This window comes from Ascaphus truei, chromosome 5 (genome assembly GCF_040206685.1).
Source record: "Ascaphus truei isolate aAscTru1 chromosome 5, aAscTru1.hap1, whole genome shotgun sequence".
Lineage (NCBI taxonomy): Eukaryota > Metazoa > Chordata > Amphibia > Anura > Ascaphidae > Ascaphus > Ascaphus truei.
Window position 1 is genome coordinate 157,271,286 of NC_134487.1, and position 26,934 is coordinate 157,298,219.

The 26,934-nt window shown below is 42.6% G+C and overlaps 1 protein-coding gene across 2 annotated transcripts in view; it reads left to right on the forward strand.

Annotated features, from left to right (window-relative positions):
• LOC142495525 (organic cation/carnitine transporter 2-like) overlaps positions 1–23,607 on the forward strand; it is a 131,339-nt gene extending 107,732 nt beyond the window's left edge. For both annotated transcript variants that reach the window (XM_075601119.1, XM_075601117.1), the window contains 5 exons: positions 11,084–11,184; positions 13,019–13,233; positions 18,545–18,727; positions 21,938–22,073; positions 22,821–23,607. In XM_075601119.1, coding sequence (XP_075457234.1) covers positions 11,084–11,184; positions 13,019–13,233; positions 18,545–18,727; positions 21,938–22,073; positions 22,821–22,899 — 714 coding nt within the window. In that variant the 3' untranslated portion in view covers positions 22,900–23,607. The remainder of the gene's footprint in view (positions 1–11,083; positions 11,185–13,018; positions 13,234–18,544; positions 18,728–21,937; positions 22,074–22,820) is intronic.
• The last annotated feature ends 3,327 nt before the right edge of the window (positions 23,608–26,934 follow it).

Consider the following 26,934-nt stretch of genomic DNA (forward strand, 5'->3'; position numbering starts at 1 on the left):
TCCAAGGCGAGTGTTGCCGGGAACCATTGAATGAACACCTGCTGTTTAAGTATCGAAATGACAGATACTTGGCAGACAGCTCCATACCTCGTCTCTCTGCGCTAATTATCCGCTTCCCACTTGGATATGTTGTTGCTTTCTAACGTTGTTGTTAATTATGAAAGTACATCTCTGCATCAAGAATTTTCTTTTATTCTGTGTCCTCCCAGTAATGCTTTGGTATGCAGAAAAACAAGTCTACGCATGCAATAAACCGGTTTTCTTCCATTTGCAGCCCATGAGCTGAATCCGTCGCATCGAAGAGTATTGAACTGGTTTGCTCCTGCTAATTTTATTGTGTTTGCTCATACAGCTACTGTATAGGGGTAGGAGATTACTTTGCGACACCAGCAAGTGAAATAAGGATAATCTAGGTTAAATCCTACTGATAAAGGGTGCAACCAGAGGATTAGAAGTAGTATACAAATAACGTAGCTGAAAGCAAAAGCGATTCCTGTTGTTGTTGCACACCCTATTTTAATCAGCAATCTTAATATATAAAATTGAAATTTGTGGGGTTGTAGATGTGGTGAATCTGATTGGTCCGTGGTCGTCACTCAGCCTCTGGCCAATCAGATCGCACGCCTCTCATTGGCCTGCGTGGCTCTATGACATCACCCAACTGCCACACACACGCACAAGCACCCGGCCACTGTCCTCTTCACCCAGCTCACCTCCCTGCCGGCTCCCCCCCCCCCATCTACCCCCACCCATCACCCCCCCTGCTCACCTCCCCGCCGGCTGCCCCCAGGGAATCCACCAGGCTCACCCGAGCCCCGGCCAGCAGCAGCATGCGGGTAGTGTCGACGACGACATCCGCCTCTGCCCCACCACCCCCCACCCTCTCTCAGCAGCGCCTCACCTCCTCCCCACCCGCTGCCACGGCCGGCTCACCGTGCCTCAAAGCCCCCGCGCCGACGTCCTCCTCCCTCCCTACAGCTGCCACGGCCGCCGTCCTCCCCCTCCCTACAGCTGCCGCTGCCACGGCCGGCTCACCGTGCCTAAAAGCCCCCGCGCTGATGTCCTCCTCCCTCCCTACAGCTGCGGCTGTCACGGCCGCCTCACCGCCCTTTCCCTTCCCCGGCTCCTACCTGCAGCTTCCGCCACTGCTTCAGGTATGGGGACAGCAGGGGGGGGGAGATATGAAGGGGGGGAGAAGAGATGCAGAGGGGGGAGAGATAACACACCCACCCACCCAGTCACTCACCCAGTCACTCACTCACCCAGTCACTCACTCACCCAGTCACTCACTCACCCAGTCACTCACTCACCCAGTCACTCACTCACCCAGTCACTCACTCACCCAGTCACTCACCCAGTCACTCACCCAGTCACTCACCCAGTCACTCACCCAGTCACCCACCGAGTCACTCACCCACCCAGTCACTCACCCACGCAGTCACTCACCCACGCAGTCACTCACCCACCCACTGAGCTCTGAAGGGGGGGGGGGGGAATTGGACATGTGAGGGGGGGGCGGAGCTTTGAACGTGGGGGGGGGAATTGGACATGTGAGGGGGGGGCCGGAGCTTTGAATGGGGGGGGGACCCAGCTGTTAACACGGGGGGCCACATTCATGTGCAAGGGGGCCACGATTGCTGTTAACGGGGGAGAAAGGGGAAGGGGGGGTGAGAGGGCAATGGAGAGAGACAGAGGGCAATGGTGAGAGAGATGGCAATGGAGAGAGAGAGAGGGAGGAGTGGAGACAGAGGGGGAGCGGGAAAATTCAATGCCGGGCAACGCCGGGTATATCGGCTAGTAATACATATACAGCTGAACCCTGATCGGGGGCCACAGAATGAGACCTCGTTATAACCGGGATCCCGAAAATAAAAAAAATAAAAATTAAATTTTCTTTAAAAAAACAAAATGGCCACCGCAATCTTGGGTTCCGCGATCATGGGCCCCGCTGCACGCGCCAGCACGCCCGCCTTGCGTCCTGGCGGTGCGTGCATGTTGCTTCACCGCATTCTGCGGTCTGTAGGTTCCTTATTTCGGCACTAGGGGTGGGGTGTGGCCAAAACAGGTCGGGTGGGTGCGGCCATGATGGGGGGGGTGGGGCCATGACACAAGCACTGCAGCAGCTCACAGCACTGCTGCAGCCCCACAGAACTGAGAGCACACTATCAACAGGTAAGAAAAGTGTTTTTTTTTTTTTTTTTTTTTTTTTTTAATTAACGGGAGCCACGCTCACACCGCGTTATAAGCGGATCTGCGTTGTAGTGGATCGCGCTATAATGGGGTTGTGCTGTATCATGTGAAGAGCAATTCCATATCATTGGTATGATTTAGTAGATCATAATGTATTCCAGTGAAGACAAATGAAAACATCTTTTAATTGATTAATTTAAAATAGATTCCGTTTATAAAGGAAATACTAATTTAGGAAACTAGTAATAGCGATCCCAGCTGTGCCACGATAGAGGTGGTTAGCTAGCTCCATCTGTGATATTAATGGAATAGGGATCGCAATTTACTCATACCAAATTAGTAACCAACATGTGGAATGAGATGATATTTTACTTGGTAAATGTACTCCAACGTGTGACATTACCCGTGCAAAGAATCCTTAAAGCAGCAAAACGTGAACAATCCTTTTTTTTTTTTTAATAATAAATCCATTCTGTAGTATTAGGATTTATTTAGATAATACTGCCTGCATTTTTTTAAAACTCCTAAAACCATTTGTAATAATTTTTTCATGTACTTATCATTCTTTGTTTTTTTTTTTTTGTTTTTTTCATTCTTTTGCTATAGTAGCTATTGAGAAAGTCCTATCCACTTCCTCTTTTGAAACAAGCTCCCACACACACCTTTTTGTGATCTGCCCTTTGTCAACAAAATATCACAAACAGATCTGTTTCTGTTTTCCAAACAGCAGACTGTCTTTTACTCTGAAAGCTGTAACAATAATGTGTTAAGCCTCGTAATATAATGCTACATATCAGCTACAGCATTTAAAAGACTGCAGCACAAAGTTGGAAGGCGGCCATTTCGTTAGGCACACAATCATGATTTTGACAGATTTATAACAGGAGCACCAAACGATTGCCAGCTTAGGTAAGACTGTAGAATGATAGTGTCAAATGCTTTACATATACAAAGAAGGAAAAAAAGGAGGGGATGTACTGTAGTATTGCTATAACAGGAACTACAAATAAAAGATTAGTGTAGTGTAGCTAACTGTGTGATTTTAAAAAATTATACGGAGCTGAGAAATGTATAAATGTATTGAATACAAACTTATATATCTGGATACCTGAATTGAATTGCGATACTCACTCTTGTTAGACTAATGCAGTTGCCGCTATGCTATATATGACCCAGCGTTCTTAATTAATTATAAATGTCCCAGGTAAAATGAGAAGCTATATTATCTGCCTATCTTTATGTAGAGTCCTGTCAAGCATCTTGATTCATAGATTGCCAGTGATCATACAAAATAGTAGCAAATGCACTAGGGCAGGATCGTGGGAGAAAGGGAGAGAGAAGGTTAAACCTGATATCATTCAGTGTGGTCCTGGAATGACATTGCTAAATTAGGGGCACCTTGGAGCTTCAGAGGACTATATCCAAGACTGCTCTTGCCCTCAGACCTCGTCAGTGATGACGTCTGATGTGTAAAACCCGACATGCGTTTCGCCACCAAGTGGCTTCCTCGGGTTGCAGAGGTTACAGAGACAGAGAGAGCCGCAAGGTGGTGAAACACACTTCGGGTTTTACACGTCAGACGTCATCACTGATGCTAACCAGACAACTCTCGGGAATGTACACAATGCCCTTGCAGATAACCTAGAGATCATGCCAAATCTCTCGGACATCTGCACACTTAGCGTCCTAGTCAGGTAACTATGATAAGCTTGTTGCCACATTGATCGGGTTGGCATGTTCCTATCTCACGGTATGACATTTGTGTTATCACGGTGTTCAGAAAGAATTGTCACAAGCCAGATACCGTTCGGTAGGAAAATGCCATACCGCTAGAGTAAGCAGTTTCTTTTTCAGAGATCTGCCCATGCGATCTGCCTACAGTCTGTAAGAGCTGCCCAGAGAGAGCTGCATCTCCCTGCACAGCTCATACAGGCGATCGTACTGTTTTTATTTGCATTGTAATAACATATTACTGAAGCACGGGGTCTCTGGACCTGAACCCCATTTATTGCAGGGTCCGGGGACCCACTGCTTGCCGAGTTACAGGCCCATCACGTGACGCGGGAGAACTAAACTTGCAGGAGATATCGGCACCGCATAATGGGGCCTGTACCTCAGAAAGCAGGGTTTCCCCATACCGGAAATGAATGGGGCTCAGATCCAGAAACCTCCTGCTTCAGTAATGTTTTTACAATTAAAATAAAAACGGAACTTAATTATCTTAGCGGCTAACTGCTACGGTAATGATGGGGATAATCATGGCGCGCTTGTGCGGGCCGGCAAGTGCCAGTCGCGCAGGCTGGCAAGTGCTGATTGAGAATGCACAGGACAGCAATAGCCAATTGTGCATGCGTGAGCCAGCAGGCAGCGATCGCGCATGCGCACACGCTGCAAACGCCAATCGCGCATGTGTGGTGCGGCAAGCCAGCATGCCGCCTCCAAATTGTGCCGCCTTAGGCCCAGGCCTAATGGGTAATCCACTACAATTTTGGGCACCAATCCTAAGAAAAGACATTATGGAACTAGAGGGAGTGCAGAGAAGAGCCACCAAAATAATAAAGGGGATGGACATTCTAATTTATGAGGAGATGCTAGCTAAATTAGATTTATTTACATTAGAAAAGAGGCGTCTAAGAGGGGATATGATAACTATATACAAATATATTCAGGGACAATACAAGGAGCTTTCAAAAGAACTATTCATCCCACGGGCAGTACAAAGGACTCGGGGCCATCCCTTAAGGTTGGAGGAAAGGTAATTTCACCAGCAACAAAGGAAAGCTTTCTTTACAGTAAGGGCAGTTAAAATGTGGAATTCATTACCCATGGAGACTGAGATGGCAGATACAATAGATTTGTTCAAAAAAAGGTTGGACATCTTTTTAGATGGGAAAGGTATACAGGGATATACCAAATAAGTATACATGGGAAGGATGTTGATCCAGGGATTAATCCCAATGCCAATTCTTGGAGTCAGGAAGGAATTAATTTTTTCCCTTAATGGGGTTTTTTGTTTGCCTTCCTCTGGATCAATAAGTAAGTATAGATATAGGATAAAGTATCTGTTGTCAAAATTTAGCATAGATTGAACTTGATGGACCTACGTCTTTTTTCAACCTCATCTACTATGTAACTATGTACTGAGTCTGCATCACCAATCGGAACCTCTAATGTAGGGGATATATAATGCCTGATATGAGTGTATGCTACTGCACCTTCAGGTATAATTCCAAGATCAGGACTTCAGAGACATTGGATATGAAATTACACTAGGCTTTGACCACACATTTTTCATACACCTGGTCTTTATTTATATGTAGTATACAGTATGTGTGCTATCTGCATATGTGATATGAGATAGAGGTCTCTGACATATGATATTATACATATGGACTGTCATTAGACAATGTATTGTTTCCTTTACTAGATCTGTGTATGTAGTTTATTCACGAAACATAGAACATAACGGCACTCCAGAGTACTTGATATCCACAACGTTTAACGTTTATTTAAACGATGATTGACGTTTCAATACACAACCTGGACCTTTATCATCTTGATAAAGGTCCAGGTTGTGGATCGAAATTTCGACCATCTTTTAAATACATTTTTCACTTATTATATCAAGTCCTCTGGAGTGCCGTAATATTCTACCTTTCCTGGATGAATTGCTTATATACTATTGGCAGCAACGGCCCAGGTTTAGGGCATGCAATACCTTTGAAGTCGTGTGAGTGCACCTTTTCACCCGTATATTTGACTAGATCTGTACATATCACGTCAGTACAACCTACACCAGTGATATGATTACAGCAACTCTCTGGGCATTTTATTATTTATTTATTTATTTATAAAATATTTTACCAGGAAGTAATACATTGAGAGTTACCTTTCGTTTTCAACTATGTCCTGGGCACAGAGTAAAACAAATAATACATGGTTACAAGTACAGTTACATAAATGAACAGGGTATACATTATATACAAGACATTGCGTGCACAGTTAAAGAAAATATATATTATGAGCGTATGAAACAGTTACAGACCAGATTAAAATGTGAGACAGCCTTAGATTTGAAAGAACTTAAGCTAGTGGTGGATATGAGAGTCTCTGGTAGGTTGTTCCCGTTTTTGGGAGGCACGGAAGGAGAAGGAGGAACGTCCGGATACTTTGTTGAGCCTTGGGACCATGAATAGTCTTTTGGAGTCTGATCTCAGGTGATAGGTGCTGCATGTGGTAGGGGTGAGGAGCTTGTTCAGGTATAAGACTATATGTATTTCCATTACGTGATCAATATCAACTGCCATTAATAGTCTATTAGGGTATGTACATATAAATCTACCTACCTCTATCTGCATTATACCTATGAGTCCACTGCATTACAGGTTTTGAGGAGATTTGCTCACCCACACATGGATTATATCTTTGGGATATTTAATGATCCTCTCACCATAGTTTTTATATTGTATTTCATTGTTTTCACTTTTATTCATTTATACTTCATTTAATTAAAGTAAGATTTGAAACCATCTAGGTCCTACATCTAATCCGGAATGTGGGAACCATTATTGCAGTGGGGAGTAGGGATTTTAGTTCTCAATTTTGTGGCTATTTTATTTATTATTATGTATTTATTTATAAAAAATTTTTACCAGGAAGTGATACATTGAGAGTTATCTCTCGTTTTCAAGTATTTCCTGGGCATAGAGTTATGATGACAAATAATACATGGTTACAAATACATAGTTACATAAGTGAACGGGGTTATACATTATATACAAGACATTGCATGCACAGTTAAGGATAATATACAGTTAGGTCCGGAAATAATTGGACACTGATACAAGTTGTGTTATTTCGGCTGTGTACCAAAATAAATTCAAGTTACAGTTAAATAATGAATATGGGCTTAAAGTGCAGTGTATCAGCTTTAATTTGAGGGTATTCACATTCAAATTGGAGGAAGGGTTTAGGAATTACATCTCTTTAATATGTAGCCCCCTCTTTTTCAAGGGACCAAAAGTAATTGGACAATTGACCCAAAAGCTGTTTCATGGATAGGTGTGGGCTATTCCTTCGTTATTTCATCATCAATTAAGCAGGTTAAATGGTCTGTAGTTGATTCCAGGTGTCGCATTCGCATTTGGAGCTGTTGCTGTGAACCCACAACATGCGGTCAAATGAGCTGCAAAAAAAAGAAAATCCATCAGAGAGATAGCAGGAACATTAGGAGTGGCCAAATCAACAGTTTGGTACATTCTGAGAAAAAAGAACACACTGGTGAGCTCTGCAACACAAAAAGGCCTGGACGTCCATGGAAGCCAACAGTGGTAGATGATCGTAGGATCCTTTCCATGGTAAAGAAAACCCCCTTCACAACATCCAACCATGTGAAGAACACTCTCCAGGAGGTAGGCATATCATTATCCAAGTCTACCATAAAGAGAAGACTTCACGAGAGCAAATACAGAGGTTCACCACAAGGTGCAAACCATTCATAAGCCTCAAGAATAGAAAGGCCAGATTAGACTTTGCCAAACAAAATCTAAAAAAGCCAGCCCGGTTCTGGAACAGCATTCTTTGGACAGATGAAACTAAGATGTACCTGTACCAGAATGATGGGAAGAAAAACGTATGGAGAAGGCTTGGAACGGCTCATGCTCCGAAGCATACCACATCATCTGTAAAACACGGTGGAGGCAGTGTGATGGCATGGGCATGCATGGCTTACAATGGCCCTGGGTCACTAGTGTTTATCGATAATGTGACAGAAGCAGCCGGATGAATTCTGAAGTGTATAGGGATATATTGTCTGCTCAGATTCAGCCAAATTCAGCGAAGTTGATTGGACGGCGCTTCACTTTATAGATGGACAATGACCCAAAACATACTGCGAAAGCAACTCATGAGTTTTTTTTTTAAGGCAAATAAGTGGAATATTCTGCAATGCCCGAGTCAATCACCTGATCTCAACCCGATCGAGCATGCATTTCACTTGCTGAAGACAAAACTTAAGGCAGAAAGACCCACGAACAAACAACAACTGAAGACAGCTGCAGTAAAGGCCTGGCAAAGCATCACAAAGGAGGAAACCCAGCGTTTGGTGATGTCCATGCGTTCCAGACTTCAAGCCGTCATTGCCTGCAAAGGATTATCGACAAAGTATTAAAAATGAACATTTTATTTATGATTGTGTTAATTTGTCCAATTACATTTGAGCCCCTGAAATAAGGGGACTGTGTATGAAAATGGTTGCAATTCCTAAACATTTCATACGATATTTTTGTTCAACCCCTTGAATGAAAGCTGAAAGTCTGCACTTCTATTGCATCTCGGTTGTTTAATTTCAAATCCATTGTGGTGGCGTACAGAGCCAAAATGATGAAAATTGTGTCAGTGTCCAATTATTTCCGGACATAACTGTATATCAAGAAGAGATTCTATGGAGGGGCAAGCATGGGTGTATCTGTTTTACACATGTGTTTTACAGTCATCAAGAACAGGCTGTGCTATGTACGCCCTAGCAATTGATTGTGTTGAAAGATTGTTGGCTACAATCTACTGAATGTAGTTTAACTGTCACTCCAATTGTAGTTGTTAACAAACTGGGTCATTGGGGTATCTGTTTTAAAGGTACTTGGTGAGCAAAAAATTCTATTATCAGTGTATCAATTGTGTCTTATGTATTTAACATTACCTCACATTTAAAATGTGTATTTTGATGTTTCATGGTCTAAGTTTATCATGGATTTAAATTGTTCTGTGTCACAGTTGAGAATGGCGGAATATTTGAGGCATTGGTTAATTCATTTTAATGCCACTGTCCAACTGGAAGGCATAGCTGACAGTGTCAAAGTTAAAGATTTACATGATACTACTAAGATCATGAATATCATACATGAATTACACAGGAATGCACAATTATCATGGTTCGAGAGTCGTTGACCATTAGTCTAACTGCAAATGCTGTTTTCGATCTGCTTATTCATCCTATCCTTTGAATGTTTTAGCTGAAGTTATTTTTTATCTTTTTATTGGTTTACAGTGTGTGCCATGGTAGGAAACTGTTAACTCAACTCAATCTCTTGTCCACAAAGCGAGAAGTAGAGTACGGAGTGTGGTGGCCTGTATGAATGATACTTAATATTTTGATGTGATTGGATCACCAGCAGAGGTAGTGAGGTAATGGAAGAATAACGTGTGAATGGATTCATGGACTTTCTCTTGGCTGTGTAAACTAAGGCCAAATACAGTTGTCACTGTGTCACCTGATTGGGTTCTGTTAACATTGGCTCCTCACTCAGCGTGCCAGGCAGTACTGATAACAACTGAATACTGTCATCTATTTGTACTCATCAGGGTACCTGAATTACAAGATGCCTTTTTAACCCATTTGAGGTGTTTGGATTAAGAATATCATAAATAATTACCTAGCACATTGGACTGATTATGGACACTGTTTAGGTGGTTGCATTGTATTGAAATGTAAGCGTGTACTGCACGTAATGTGTGGGCAAAAGTTAACAACTTGATTTCTAAGAGTAACATGATCATTGCCACATGAAAGGGGAAAACATGGGAATTTGGGTAGTAGAAAGTTGACTGACTGCACGCATAACTCTCTCTCTCTCTCTCTCTCTCTCTCTCTCTCTCTCGCCAATTCTTGTAGTTTGCTTTAGCACAGTATTACTGATTTCTAGTTGTAGAAGAGCTTACACTGTAATATACTAATAGTTCTGAAGGGCCCCTTTGCCATCTGTAATATGTTTTCAGTAGGACGATTCAAATGTTAAACAAAGATAAGGAGAACAGAGCTGGTAAAAGTAAGGCCAATATGGTAGTATATTTTAACTATATCAGACAGAAAGGAGGCAGAATAAAGCAACCAATTAGCGTCTCATAGATAAAAAATAAGAAGAAACTCCAGTGAACTATTGAAATTATAATATTGATGAGGAGGTGTTGCCCAAATGCACGACTAATATGATGAGAATCATGTAGTAATAATAGAAAGAGTATCCATCATCCATCTCTGACATCACTGACATTAGTATTTGATTATATCGGGTAAGGCGCACCCTGGGCAATCTTACAGCACTTATATAGATATCGGCGTAGTACCGACAATTCAATGGAACTCAAGGGTGGGTTAAACATGTGTAAAATGTGTGCGCGTGTGTACAGTATCTGTGGACTTTAACATAAATACTATTAACTTTGGAAGAGGGGAATGATTATAAATTGTTGGTACCTACTGCACATATTTTTCAAAATACAAATGTTTTAGATGACTGAACATTAGATTAGTGTTTGATTTTTCGGGACAAAAAATGCTGCCGAACAATGCAAAGGAATTTCAAAGTCCTCTGGTTTATTACACTATGCATTGTATGCTTGTATATATTGTTTCTTTATGTGGATTCTGACTCTTTAATTATTATTATTTTTTTAATTACATTGAAATACATCCAATATGACTGTTTCAGACTAGAAGAGTCATGGAGCACACAGCAGTCTACAGAAGCAACGTGCTTCTCACCTGTACATGTATGTGTTTATTTTAATAGAACATTGAACAGGAAAATCGTTTTAACATTTCAGGGCAGTAGCCCCTTCCCCAGAACACTGGGGGATGTTTTGACGAAGAGGCTTTTACCCTAAAATGTTAAAGCGCTTTTTCCTGTTCTGTCTAAATTCTATTCAGATTAAAATAGACATTGCAGTAGATTGGTTCTGTAGCCTGCTGTGTGCTTCTCTTCTAGTCTAGAAAAACATTAACCAGTGAACTATCTATACACTTCAATGCTGTCATGTAATGATTCATAACCACGATCAACAAGGAACACAAAATATATCATCTTTTGATTTTTATTTCTCTCTTTTGGTTTTATAGCTGCAAGATTTGAAGGACCAATCTAACAAGGCTCATACTTTTTTTGACCTGATAAAAACACGGAATATTTGCATAATCACTTTTTTATCCATTTTGGTATGGTAGGTAATGCGGTGGGGAAAATGTGAGATAGCACAATCGATGGAAGAGAGGGGACTGTTACATTGTGGGAGATTTACTAACATCCCATACGGGTGATCGCACAGCGATCGTGTGTGATCTCTCATTCAAGTCAATGGAAGTTACCCCACACTCGCGATAACCCAGGGGCGCTGAACTCTAGTCCTCAAGCTCTCCCCCCCCCCCCTCCCCAATAGGTCAGGTTTTCAGGATATCCCAGCTTCAGCACAGGTTGCTCAGAGCCTCTGTTTGAGCCACCTATGCTGAAGCTGGGATATGCTGAAACCCTGTCCCTCCTGGGGAGGAGGGGACACCCCTGCGATTAAACAGTATTATAGGTTAGTGAATCCTGATGATTGAAGTCTGAGGATCAAGTTGGGCATTAATTGAGCATTGGTATAGTACTAGAAGTTTTTCTTGGGTCAATTTGCTGTGGAGGTGTATATATGGAATTAATTGTGTTTCAGAAACTACTCCCAATCTGTTTTGTTTTTACTAAAGTAGAGCGAAAAACTGTCACTAAGAACTTCAAACATCGATACATCCCATTCAAATGTTACGGCAAATAACGCCTTATATAGTTTATTGAATACTAGGTTGGTACAAAACACATGGATATATCATCACTAAGAGACAGAGCACAAAATTGGCACTGAATCAGCTCAACTCAGGGCCCAAACATTTTGTCTGATAATGAAACGATTTATTGACACTTATATTTTTGCCATTGGTACACTACAGAATTGTACATCATGTGCACTGTAAGCGATAGGCCTTGTAGAACCAAATCTCTATAGTAGATATGCCATTTTAACTTTATACCATTTTAACTTTTTATTTTTGACCCAACCAACAGCCGTGTAAACAAACTATCTTTTGCATCTTTCTAGTCCACTAGCAAGTGCATGCCCACAGAAAAAAATACCAATTCCTTATATCTTCTTGTACCTACAGTAATCTTTAAGCTTCAATCGCTTGCCTTAGAAAAAAACCCTAATACTCCCACAGTTGAACACCGTGTTCATTATTAAGCGGTGTAGCATTATCCCAAATACCAAGTGAGCAAATCTTTTTCTTTAATATGAATGGTTTAAATGAAATAGAGGTTGAAGGGTGGTGAGGTAATATTGGGGAGAGGGGGAGATTATCTTCATGTTTGTTGATCTCGGAAGTATGAGAAGTGTGCACTTCGCTGAAAGCCCAGTTGTGTTTTTTTTTGGGGGGGATTTGGTTCCATTTATTACATTTAATTGACCAGACCAGGGGTAGCCAAATCCAGTCCTCAAGTGCTAGCCAACAGGTCAGGTTTTTAGGGTATCCCTGCTTCAGCACTGATGGCTCAATCAGTGGCTCAGTCGTGAACTGAGTCACCTGTGCTGAAGCAGGGATGCCCTGAAAGCATGACCTGTTGGTAGCCCTTGAGAACTGATGTTGGCTACCCCTGGACCAGGCTAATTGTCATCTATTGCAGCAGTACGCAAACTCCCTGTGCCCCCTTTACCTGCTGCCTCCTCGGTCGCGCCCCCTCGCCTCCATTGATGCGTCAAATGACGCTGCGGGGTCATGTGATGTCACGTCTCCATGGTAACAGGCGTCATTTGCCGCTGCGTTGCCGTGGAGACGCATGGACAAGAATCCGGTAAGTAAATTTACAGAGACCTCGCACTCTCGGCGTGCGGCCTCTGTAACCGCCGCGCGGCCCGCTCCCTCCCCAATAAAGTATCGCGTCGCCCTCTTTGCGCACCGCTGATCTATTGCATATGTAAGCTTGATGTGTCACATATTGCTTTAATTTCTTATGTCTGTCTCTTGCAGGATGATAATATCAGTAGGATACTTTGGCTTATCACTCAACACGCCAAACCTGCACGGTGATCCTTATGTCAACTGCTTTCTCTCTGCCATCATTGAAGTTCCCGCGTATGTTATAGCGTGGCTGCTCCTCCGAAACTTCCCTCGCCGATACGCCACATCAAGCACGTTATTTTTGGGCGGAGTTGTTCTTCTCTTCATACAGCTAGTTCCTGAAGGTCTGGAAAACCTTCCCAATTCAATACAATATATACATATTACACAGTAAATGATGTCGCTGCGCTGTTGTCCCTTTATATAGACCCAGTGTCCAATGTAGCAGCTAAATAGCCCACCTTATCGTGCCGTGTGATAGGTGGAGCAGATTAATTATTTATTGTCCACAGTATACATATATTTGTAGAAGGGGCTACATTTTCTCCCTACTAAAACCAGTGATGCCCCATCAATCCTGGTGCAACAGAATATTTATAATAACTACATATATTCGTTGTATAGGTTAAAGAGATTAAATACGTTCTTTAAGTACTGAGGAAAAGGCGATGTTCTTTTTGACATTATTTCAAAAACATACTTAATGAGTTTTATGTTTTGGTAAATCTAAACCAAAGGAGCGCAAACCTTTTTCCATGCGCCCCTCTGATGGCAGTTACCCTCTCTCCACCCACCCCCCTCTTACCTCGGCTCCGGCGTCAGCGTCATGACGTCCAACGTGACGTTGCATGAATGACGCCCCGTTGCCATGGTGACGTGTCTAAGAAGCAGCCGGAGCCAAGGTAAGTGAGGTTTACATAGGCCCTGGCACTTAATTTAAGTGCCTTTGGGAAGTGCGCGGGGCCTCTGTAAGACCCCAGTTTACGCATCGCTGCTCTAAACTATGACTAAATAGGCACTTAATGAGGTTTTCAATAGAAATAGCAAGAAATTCTTAGTCAGGCATTTAGTGTGTTTTTGCCAAAAATGCATTTAATGAGTTTTATCTCTACAACAACGATATAATACATTTCCGCCTTACAAATGATACCTAACTAAACACAGGCAGTTATAACAATAGATGACATCCTTTCATGACAAGTTCCACTTTTTAATTCCTTTGTGCACCATCAGGTATCACATTTTCAAAGTTCACCTGTGTCAACTGTTAGAGGAACCACCCCTTTGGCCATACTAACTACTGGGACTTCATTGGATATTCCTGGGTAATCATAGCTCAATCTCATGGGTGGTCTTATTTCCCGTTTTGGTCTAGGAAGGGGTAATATAGGCTCTAATAATACTTCGGCTAGTACATCGCTGGGTAGTAAGTTTGACTGCCTCTCTTGACCCTTTTTTCCCACTCTGGGATCTTCTTCATACTCTTCCAGGTATAGTTTAATTTCACTTCTTTCTTTGTCCAAAATGGGGGCCCAAGGGACAAATTCATTACCCTCAGGATCCAGCACACTCTGGGCACTCTTGTGGTAGGCCACCCTGTGGTCGAGAGTCAGGGTCATCAGCGTCCATCACACTTGACAAATTACCTAGTAGCCTCTCCTCACCATACTCTCCATCACGGTCTGACTCATTACTTTGGTTCCTCTCACGGGTAGCTGTTGGATGATAATTTTGATCTGGGTTTTTTTTTTTGAACTGATAGAACCCCAGTGGGCAGATGAAAGCCATTTTCTGCTTATCCTGGCTGTTCATATGGATTTTATAATACCCACACCTAAGGTCAAGGACTGAAAATCACTTTCTTCCTGTAAGGCAGGTGTAATGCATCTTCAATTCAGTGCATAGTGTACTGATAGGGAGTGTTCCTTTTATTCAGGGTACAGTAATCAATACACAACGTTTTTTTCTGACCTCCTCAATCGGGAACACGTAAGGACTCCTTGACTCTGAGATTATACCTGCCGTCAGCAATTGTTCCAGATGGCGTCTTACATCTTAAATGTCGGTCGTTGCCAATCTCCTCGACTTTTCTCTAAACGGCCGAGAATTGTATAGACGTATTTTGTAATCCACTGCTTTCGCACACTCCATGTCCCACTTGTGGGTAGAAAAAACTTCAAGCCTTCTGGCCATGCTTTCCTTCAAACACTGTTTCTTCTTTTCAAGAGCAGGGGTATCCCCAAACTCAACATATCGGGTAAAAATGTTAGTCTAGTCTTCTCCCGATGAGCCCTGTATAGGGGATCCATCTATCATCACTAACGGACCTTCTACCTCTCGACGGGACATCACTTCCCCTCTATTTGACCAATATTATTACGGGATACTCACAGGGCGCGACCCTTTTAATCGAATTTTTCCCAATGGATCGTCAGCCACAGGCTCTTGTTGGTAGGCTTTCAAACACGGGGTGGATGTTCAGTACCCTGTCATAATCTTCCCATCCAACAATGTGGCACCATTTGAAGATATAGGCGTTTTGTGCCAATTATGACACCTGTCTCACTCTGAACTTCAGGACATATTAGTACTACTACTGTCAACTGCCCTGACACTCCTGTGACTTCCTTTGGGAATTCTAGGTTTTTGTCGTACCATGGCTTGAAGATGATAGCCACCTGTGACCCTCTAGTCAAAATAGCATTGCATAACTTCCCTTCAATATGGGCCTTTACTCTTGCAAAGGCACCCAGGAGACCATCTGGGAATTGGAACTGGTTCAGCTGTCTGGCAGGGATGGTGGAGGAGCCTTCTTTTGTTCTTTTGCCATATACTTTTCCACTTCTTTCAGTGGGTGCTCTCCGAAGTCGGGCCCGACTCTGGTCCCACCTTCCCATCCTATTATTTCTGGTCAACGGGACTTGTTTTCCACAAGCCATACATCATCACTGTTTACTGCCGGTCCCTATTTACAGCTCATTGGTATAATCCTTATAGGCTTCATTTGTTGAGGTCATAGTGCAACTTATTCCTTCTCATCCCCTATGTCCTTGAGAAGATCCTATAATTTTGGGGGCATTTCTTTTTGCTCTCGCAGCTGTAGATACAGCATCATCATGCCATCGGAATAGCTGCTCTCTCTATCCTGCTGGCACATCCCTCAAAATCGGAAGTAAAGATGTTCCCTTCTATCTGCAGCCCCAAACGTACACTCTAGGGGTTACAGTCCTCCCCTCCACTTGAACCGCTCTTATAATAGCCAGTGCTGGTCTCTGAAGACTTTCAGCGTCCCACAACTATTTATCTTGATCAGATCTCTCCCCCCCTCCCATTCTTTTACCATTTAGGTGGTCTGGTCCATCCAGCTCTCGAAGTTGTCTTCTCCGGTCGTGGTGGAGAAAATCCTTAATCGCCTATAATAGTTATCTCCTCTGTGGGACTGCATAGACTTTTAAACTAACTGTGTCCCATGGCCATCATAAGAGTCTCAGTGGTTGTGAGGTGATTTTCTACTGGATGTATGGGAGCCACAGAGCATAGCTCATTTTGAAACTCCTCTCGGGTTTTCCCTTCTTTTGCAAGGAATTCCTTTACACTATCTACTAGTGGGGAACAATTGGGGGGGGGGGCTATATCGAGTGACGACGCTCCATCTCCCATTTCCCCTTGGGCCAAGTATATCTTTGTGTACCCGTGCAGGATCAATAACTTCAGAGCACCCACAAAATACAGCTGCATATTTTCCTTTTATCTGTACTCTTCCCCAAATTTCCACTTTAGCCAACAATCCCTAGATCACAACATTGTCTATTGCGTCTAGGATTCCTGTTATTACAAAAAACTTTAGAGTATATCTAGGCCTTCCCGGGTACACCAATCTTGCAAAATGGTAGCACTCATCTTGATTACAATTTTACCCACAGCAGCTGTTGGTTATTTTTTCAACATTGTTGATCTAGAGCCTTCTCTAATAAAAAAAAATGGTAGCACAGGACAATGCCAAAACCATGTCTCGTGGTCTGGTAATTTACTAAGAAGTTAAGGGGGTGTTAGAGGTTTATCATTAATATGGAGAGAAAAAAAACGTGAATCCCACCGGTGCTTCCAATGTAACCCCTCTTATTTCCCTGTATGTGTCAGGGGCAGCGGCCTGAGTCCTCCCTCTCTTAGTACATCATAGTTAGACCCACCAGACAAAAAGCAGACGAGATGTTTGTGTGTGGAAAAGCGAGCATGTTACACAGTAATATGCGCTGTTGGCAATTATATAGTCCCAGTGTCCAAAGTAGCAGCCAAATAGGCCAGTGTTAATGCCAGCATGGCGTTGGAGTTCTCATCTTAAGATGGTGTAGTCGCGTTGCAGGCCTGTTAAGGATGGAATATTTGTGAGATGTTTGTGTACGTTCAGAAAGGATACTCAAAATGGCAGGAATGGGTCTCCCGGCTGTCTGTTATTCGGCTGCATCGTAACAGCTTAGCAAGTATCCGCTGTCCAGCTTGTGAGGTGACTTTTTCCCCTCAACTCCCTCACTGGAGCCTGATGGAGCTGTCTGTCTCTCTCTCAGGCTGTCAGACTGTCACTAGCTGTCTCTGTGTGCATCTGGCTGACCACTAGCTGTCTCTCTGTGTGTCTCTCAGGAGTCATGTGACACGGGACATTTACAATGCATAGGATATACCAGCATCCCATAACGGGGCCTGTATCTCAGGAAGCAGGGGGTCCCCGGACCTGAAATTAACGCGGTTCTGCTCCGGAGACCCCCTGCTTACGTACACTAGTATTAAAATATGTATTAAAACCCTGCGATCACTGGTGAGATATGCGCAGGGAGAGGCGGCTCTCTCTGTGCAGCTCTCTCTGCAGCTGGGCCAGATCGCTGCAGATCGCGCGGGTGAGAACTTTTGAGAGAGGCCGAGATCACATCGCTGCTCAGCGTAAGTTTTGGTCATTTTGCTATCGCATGGCTTCAGAGTCTTTCTGAAGGTTACTACAATATGCCCCATAATATCTCATGGCACATATGCTTTTTAAATATATGCATGTGCGTGCGTAAACCATATTTACATACATCATCATGATACTGCGAAAGCAATTTATATATACCTACAGTATATAATAGAAGTAATATGCTTTGCACAGCGCCAACCTCATAGCTATAGGCCAGGAGTCTGTAACCTTTTTTTGCTCAAGGGCACACATGAATGTTCAGGAGCGAGTGGTGAGCACCAACCAATTAACACACACGCACTACACTTACCTTGGGGGGGTGAGGGGGCCTCCTGTGCCACGCCCGATGCGTAAGAGACTGTTCACGTTTTGTCACATGCCCTCTAGTGGTTTATGTTTGTCTCTGAGAAAAACTCAGCATATCTGAATTGATATTAATTTTTTTCCCCCATCAAAAAAAGACAGAGATCTAAGTCAGAGTTGTAAACATGTCACAATCTACGAGTCTCGGCTTATCTTCTAAATGCCATACCTAGAACATAGCTTCTTACAAACTCCGTCACGGGCACCCACAAAAGGCTTTGTGGGTGCCATGGTGCCTGCGGGCACCACATTGGGGACCCCTGATCTAGCCTATGAATCATACCACTGTCATTTAGTTTCATCTGGGTTTATCTGGGACTGCATGTTTCTTTGTTTCATTTCAGAACTCCATATCCTGTCCATTGTGCTGGTCATGCTGGGGAAGTTTGGAGTAACGGCTGCTTTCGCCATGGTTTATGTGTACACGGCTGAGCTCTACCCCACTGTAGTGAGAAACATGGGCGTTGGTGCAAGTTCAATGGCCTCCAGATTGGGAAGCATTCTGTCTCCTTACTTTGTTTACCTTGGTGAGATTAAGTGCTTGCATTCATGTCTTTCACTGAAAATAAAATGACTGTATGAATGGAGAAAAGGCAGTTACTTTGTTTTTATCCCCAGTGAAGTTCTGTTGCTGACTTTTATGAAATGTATCTATTTTTCCTGTTCAACAAATACAATGGTGCTGGGTTGCACATGCTGCATCATGTTATCAACATACATGGAAGAATCTATATTTTTTGTTCATCTCATGCAACATGTTTAATACTTTTAAATGTAATTATATTATAAAGCGGGGTGCTATGGTGTGACCTACAGTAACATGAAAATGCAACGTTATAATACCAATCCATATCCTGACCATCAACACTGCATTAAAGTCAGCAACATCTTAATAGTATTAGGGTTTAATCAATTATTTGATGAAGCTCTATAAGGTGCTAATTTTGCCCACAAAATAGAAAACAAGTGGCCACAATATTTGTTTTTACCATGGTTTATGCTTTCCATTTGTCTCTCTTGGAGAAAAACTCAGACTTCATATATCAAAATATATTGCTTTATACCATCCCATTTAACAAATAGATAAATAAACAAAGGAGAACAGGATCCCAACTCGATTGCACTCATTACGGAGTAGGTAAGGGTAAGTGAATTTAGTATAAAAAGTAACCTTTATTGAGGTAGTAGTAAAAATAGGGTAATGATGATTGGTACGGACGAAATGGCCAATCACACATGAACAAAAACAAACGAAGTAAGGAATTTAAGAGGAAACGTAGCCTTGGTATGTGTACATCCACTAGTGGCAGACATGCTTTGACCAAGGACAAAGCGTGTAATACGCGAAACGTATGTCTGTGCGTGAATGTCACTGTCAATTACGTCGCAACCTATTGTAGAGTGAGGACGCAATTTGAAGTTTTGACACGTTTCTCTCTAAAGAGGGGCTGCGGTTCTATCTAATAGAGTTTATGGATGTTAGTTTTAAATACTGAGGCTGTACTGTTGATACGGTGTAAGATTGAACACCGTGCCTCATCACTATTATCCTATACTGAGCATACTTGCTCCTTAACCAACTCCACCCCTGTGAATATATGTTAAATACACTGACGGTTATAGTCCTGTTTAGGGTCTGCACACTTCATTGTGTCATAGTCTGGTACATTTATTATCAGTCATGTAAGCCGACCTAATGGGCTGTTTCTCTAAGGTTCTCATATGCAGCGATCCCTATTATACGTACAAAGGAGAGTCTGACGGACCAATTACTTCATAGGTCTGCCTCAAAACAGGCTTTCACTCAAATTGCTGTTTAACGTGCTACATTGTGGACCTTCTTACAGATCATACACTTAGCATTTTATGCATTTTTTAATAAACTTAAGAGGGACTATGGAGAGTATACATCTAGTATAGTTTGCACTTGCAACTCTCAGGATTTAACTAATAATCTGTTGCTGGATCGACGCACGCCATCCCTGGGTTCTCCTGAACACCTACAAGCAGACTTCATGTGAGTTCGCTCATTTTCCTTGCCCTTTATAATTGTTATTTTGTTGTTTTGATGTTTTCATAGTGCTCCAGCCTATAGACCTAGGGGTTTTCTAATCTGATCTATGGGGTTGGTCTACCTATATGTGGGCTCACTTCCATATTTCTTAGTTATATACCCCATTATTTTATTTATAGGTCTATTTTTGTTAGGCTTCATAGTGAGCTATGATCTCCTCAAATACACAGTAATTGGGGGTTATGGTTATATGACCTACCCAGTAGCTATATTGCTGCCATCTATTCTGGATTTTGTAGCACCCATTGGGAGATTAATTTCTCTTTTTTTACTTCATAGGTCTGCCTCAAAACAGGCTTTCACTCAAATTGCTGTTTAACGTGCTACATTGTGGACCTTCTTACAGATCTTACACTTAGCATTTTATGCATTTTTTAATAAACTTAAGAGGGACTATGGAGAGTATACATCTAGTATAGTTTGCACTTGCAACTCTCAGGATTTAACTAATAACCTGTCACATCTGTTATACAAAGTTACCTATTATTGCTACTTGAGCTGACCTAGTAATAGCAATATCAGGGATGGTGTTTTTGCTATAATATGACAATTGAATGTTTACTGCTCATATATACTGTATATACAGTGTTGTCTCCTACCCACAGTACCTGGCCCTATGTCTATATTTCTATACCACGTAGCACCATCCTTTTGGTCTCACCTAATCAAGGCAATCTAAGGGTTAACATTCTTCCAAGGATTAAAGGGAGCAGTGGACATCATCAAACATGCAGTATAAGAGAAAAAAGGGAAAAACCACCATAGAACAATAACGTAGGATTCCAGCTGAAGAAGGTCAGAAGTAGCCTCCAAAAGTTATACTCACATATTCATGAGTTAAATGTGCAAATCACAATCCGTGGCAAACAATGTGGTTCTGTATGCTTGACGTGGACATTCTCAAGGGGGAATCCAAATCATACTATTCCATACACTTCTCAGTGCCATATTCTACCACTACCCCCTGAGGTAATCCTGATTAGTCACATTTAGTGCTCGGGCACCAGGTGACCAACTTTGATTTGTCTGCCACTAGTGGATGTACAGATACCAAGGCTACATTTCCTCTTACATCCCTTTGTTTGTTTTTTGTTAATGTGTGATTGGTCATTTTGTCCTTACCAATCGTTACCCTATTTTTACTACTTCCTGATTAAAGGTAACCTAAATTCTAAAGGTAAACTAAACTAAAGCTTTTTAAACTAAATTCACTTACCCTTACCTACTCTGTAACGGGTGCAATTGAGTTGGGATCCTTTCCTCCTTTGTTTATTTACCCATTTATCCCTTCTTGCACCTTTACCTCCCTATTAGGCTGATGCAAGTGCTCAAAACCTCTCCCCTTTCCCCCACCCCTTCTCCCTTATTACCAATTAGCAAATAGAGTAAGAAGGCCATTTAAACCAGTAGAAGGTGACGCATTAACCTGTGCAGTATATTACGGGCACAGTGAATCCATGATCTGTGGGTTTTTTGGTTGGTAAGAAACAGATGAACAAAGTGACAAAGATGTAGCACTAGATCTTGAACTTGCTTTTCCAGACAGTGGTGTTCATCAAGGCCAGCCACTCTTTCACCCTAGTAAATGTGGGTGCATACTATAATATGTATACATATACTGTACAGTTTCTCATGGCTCATAGACACTCTTTTTGTCTTCTAGGTGCCTATGACCAATATCTGCCTTTCATTCTCATGGGAAGCCTCACAGTGCTTGTTGGTATCTTTACCCTGTTTCTCCCAGAAACCCATGGCAGGCCTTTGCCAGATACCATCGAGGATATGCTCAGGGTTAAACGGTAGGTCCAAATGCCTTTTCTATATCTCCCCCTTTCATTCGTTCATAGTTTCTTTCTTTATCTCCTCTCCCCCTTTTATCCCTTATTTTCTTAATTTGTTCCTCTTTTTAGGCAGCAGAACCTTGTGTAGATTATATTTTTTAAACTAATATGGAACCATGACGTCCTAATGCCTCATCACAAAGGAGATTACCTTTCTAATCAAATATTTTGATTTGTTGGTGACTTTAAAAGCTAAAATTGCCAGAGAGCCCCTCACTAGTGACCACATTCTTGTGTGCACCCTGTAGAATGCTGTATAATGCCTGCACTGTATGTGTTACAATTTCCAGGAGTATTCAATGATTTGAACTTTGCCAGTAAGAAAATTACTGCCATCCATGCTAAAACGGCAATGCACTTCAAAATGCTTTTGGAGTCAAGTTCATATAATGACGCAAAATAATTGGTTACATTTTCAACAATTCATAAATATTCAAATGTTACTGACCTTTCTGATTTCAAATTTATTTAGTCTCTGAAATCCTTTTTCTCAAGGGCAGATTTCTCAAAAATGGAAAACAGCCCAAAGATACCGTAAACAGGGTTAAAGAGAGAAAGAATGTCCGTTTCCAAAGCTCTCAAAGAACAACAAATCTAAATTTGAGCAGAATGGATTGCTGCTTTCCCCGCATTTCCACATGAATGAAGTGACTTGTGTTCTGGTTTTCTTTTTATGTGTATTTTTTTTTTTTTTTTGTCTTCCAGGTTTAAGTACCAAGCAGGAAGAAGACTTTCAAGGGAGGATAATGGCAATCCCAAGATACTATCAAACACAGAGTTATAGGACAATGCCTTCCTCTTGGTCGTAATTGAAGGCATAACTGGCCAGAAAAGGACCATTACTCAGCCTATAGCTCTGGTCTGATGATTGTGGACTTTATTTATTAAAAAAAACAAACACTGTTGTGAGTCCCTCTGCTGTTAGGGAAGAAGAACTCATCCACAGCCTTTCCAGCAGTAAAATGGTTACAACATTCATTTAACCTATTTTGGAGGCCTTCGTGACACGGTGTGTCTTATCACTTGATTGTATTTTGTACGTCTGGGTTAACAAACCACAGAAATGTACCACTCCATTCAGAATTTATACCAAGGACAGGCGTTGAACACGAAAGAGAGGAAAGACGCTGCTGCGGCAAGAAATGTTCTTTATTTACGAGATCCTAATCTCCAAAGTGCTTCTGTACCTGACATTACGTTGCATTGTACTGTTAAAGGAGGAAAAAGCCTGTTATGATAAGAGTGCTCAGAATCAGAGCTTGTAAAACAGGAGATGCTGAGAGAAATGTGCAACTAATGACACAATGTTGCCACATGGAATAGAGGGGGGGAGGAGGGGGAGAGAACCTGCAATTAACCATACCTTTCTGATTAAATTTTATTTTTATTCATTTTCTTATTGTGTACTTTGGGTGTGTAAAGAATACTAATGTCAATGTCAGGTCAACGTGCCAAGATACTTCATTATCAACTTTTAACATCCAAGAAAAAGAGAACACAGGAGCGCACCAAGGTAAGAGTAGTATAGTGTAATACAAAAAATAAAAAGTAAACACTTACATATAATAAAACTCCCCTGCCTGAAGAAGTATACTTGGTATACGAAACGCGTCGCGATTAGTGTAACCAGCTTCTACTCACCTTGGTAGCTGGCACACACACAAGTGTGTCTTTTCCGGTCGCGAGTACCTAAACGGACAGGCATTCACAGACGGCTACGGGGGCTTCATTCCCACGCATGCGCACTTCGCCCCTAACCACGCTCCCACTCGTGGACGCTAGATTGCAGCTAGTGCTACAGAGACAGCCCCAGCGCGCAGGACTGCTATCTGGAGGGATTTGAACATCGCCCCTGCATACCCCCTCAAGTGGTGCCTGACTGAAGAGGACATCGCCTAGATCGGAACATATTAAAGTTTTATTATATGTAAGTGTTTACTTTTTATTTTTTGTATTACACTATGCTACTCTTACCTTGGTGCGCTCCTGTGTTCTCTTTTTCTTGGTTGCCTGGCTCTGCCGATGGAGTTCTCCGCCGGGATCCATCTCTGAGGTGGGGGAAGACACCTCGAAAAACAAGAGCTGCAAGAGGACAGAGAGGAATCAATTTTCCACATCCATAGGAAGCAAGAGCGCGGACTGAACATTATCCAACTTTTAACATCCGTATGTTTCGAATTCTACTACTATCACATACTGAATGTACACAAGGCCTGAAAATGCAATTCTTCAAGAATATCACAATTGGGGTTTGGTTGCCAATAAACTCTAGGTGCTATTAAATCACGCTGTGCTTTATATACTGCTGCTGGACTTTTCTCCACTTTCAGAAACAGGACTTGCTATTCATTGAATAGGTTGTTCTTAATGATGACCCTTTCCTCACATAGATTACGGACCCTTCTGTGGTTTGTGTGATGCGAGGGGGTAACCAGGCTCTCTAAAATGGTCAAGCCCGTTTTGGTTACCCCTGATCCATGTATAAGGGTCCAAGAGAGTTAGCTCTTGGGTCCAGTAACATTGTTCCATTTTCATATACCAGTGTTTTCCAACTCCAGTCCTCAGGGAACCCCAGCAGGTCAGGTCTTAAGGATATCCCTGCTCCAGCACAGGTGGGTCAATCAGCGGCTCAGTTATTTTTACAGCCACCTGTACTGGAGCAGGGATATCCTTAAAATCTGACCTGTTGGGGTTCCCCGAGGACTGCAGTTGGGAAACACTGCCATGTATTGTCCGTAATAAAAGTATTTGTTGTGTTTTTCCCTTTCCGGGCATGGAAGCGAGCAGGGATTGCTAGGGTATGAGTTTCACTGGGGGGTTTGCGTTGGAACCGTTGACAGAATGTGCCTAGGAGGTTGGGGTCCGGAGTTGTCGGTTCCACCATAAATGTACCCGGGAATCATGCCTGATTCTCGGATAGATGTAGGTACATTGTCCCTGCAAGAGCTCCCCTTGAAAACGCCAGCGTGACTCACCACTAGGGTACCCTGCTTCAGCACAGCCCAGAAATGAGAATGAGGCACAGGGATAAAGCATGTATGCCTGTAGCTGAGGGAACCCTAGGTTAAGGGGGGTACCCCAGCTAGTGCCAAGGTGACCCACAACCAGTATAAGGTTTGTGGGTTTCCCAACCGTATATAAGATTATGGGGGACTCTGAGTCCAAGGGAAAATGTGTGGAGAATAAAGCAGATAGAAATAAAACTACAATATTTTCACTTTTCTGTCCCCTGTACCCAGAGACTCAGAAGTGTATTAAAATATACTTTAATGTAATGTGCTTTTTACATTCGGAACCGATATCCAAACAGCTAACCATAGGCGCCGGTAAGTCTGCTGGACATTGGAGTTCAAAGCAGCCAGAGGATGCCCAAAGGTGTGAATAGCATTTGGTCAGCGGGGAAAGGTGGAGTACCAGGTCCGGAGATCAATGGCAGTCCTCCGGGATACCACTTGCTCTGCCAGACCTGGTGGAGCCTGCCCAACGGATGGCATTGAGATAGCCAGGGAGAGAGGTGGCAGGCTTGCGCATGTTTCTTGGCTATTTCAGAGTTCCCGCTAACCCGGCTTGCCTCTGATTGTCTGCTTGGGAAAGTTCCCATGCGTTGATTGGCTGTTCAGTTTTGTGAATGAAACTGAAAATACTACAAGAATCAATGAGTGAATCAGATTTGAAGTTCCCTGTAGTAAGAGCGTGGGCGGGCTTTTCAAAGTTGCTCCTGTGTAAATAGCAGAGCAACCGGCTTCGATTTTGAGCCTGAAAAGCCTGCCCACCAGAGTCTAAGTCCAGCATTTGGAGCCCAAGTTCTCAGAAACGAATGTAGCAGTCGCGGCTAGGATTTTATGCCGATTTGTGTTCCAGGAGATTTGGACTAACTCGCGTTCAAGAGGGACCAAGTTCTTTGAAGAGAACGTAGCGGTGGCATATGGAATTTTAGACCGATTTGGGTTCCAGGAGATTCCTGGCTAAGTCCAGGTCAGGGTTAAACTCTCCCATAGAGTTCTCTGCACCTAGGAAAGACTAGTTTTCGACCCCAGCCCCAAAGTAAGTTTGTCTTTTTGTCTGTATTTGGTGTATCATTGTGTGTAAGCGAATTTATGCCAAATAAAACTACAATTTATTTCATTACCTTGTTTTGCTCAATGAATGATCCCGGTAAAAAGGTGTGAGTAACCTTGTCTCCCGTGAGTTTTCTAGAAATTAAGACCCAAATGCAACATTGCCAGTTAGAGATTAGACTTGTGGAATATGCTGTGCCGGTGTACTGTGGAACTCATGGGTCAGTGACACAAATCCAATAAAAAGTACCAGATACAGCTCAACCCCGTTATAACGCGATCCGCTACAACGCGAATCCGCTTATAACGCGATGCAAGCGTGGCTCCCAATTTTTTTATTTATGAATACTTTACAAAACGATTATTGTACAATGCATACAATTGTACATTATTTCTAACGCGATCCGCTTATAACGCGGTGTGATTCTTTGGACCCCAAGCACAGCGTTATAAGGGGGTTGAGCTGTACTGTGCAAATACAAAACAAACATTACATATTCAAGACGATAAACAATATTTACGTTTGGTAGGACCTTCAATGGGTTGAAAGAAGGATCTGCAGTCCACAAACGTCTATTTTTCTCACTAATCTTTAATTTTTATTTTGCGTTGCCTTCGAGCAGGGTGGGCAACTCCAGTCCTCGAGGCCACCAACAGGCCAGGTATTTTGGATATCCCTGCTTCAGCACAGGTTTTTGATTGACCCACATGTGCTGAAGCAGGGATATCCCTAATCAGGGCTGCAGACAGATTTCCTGGGG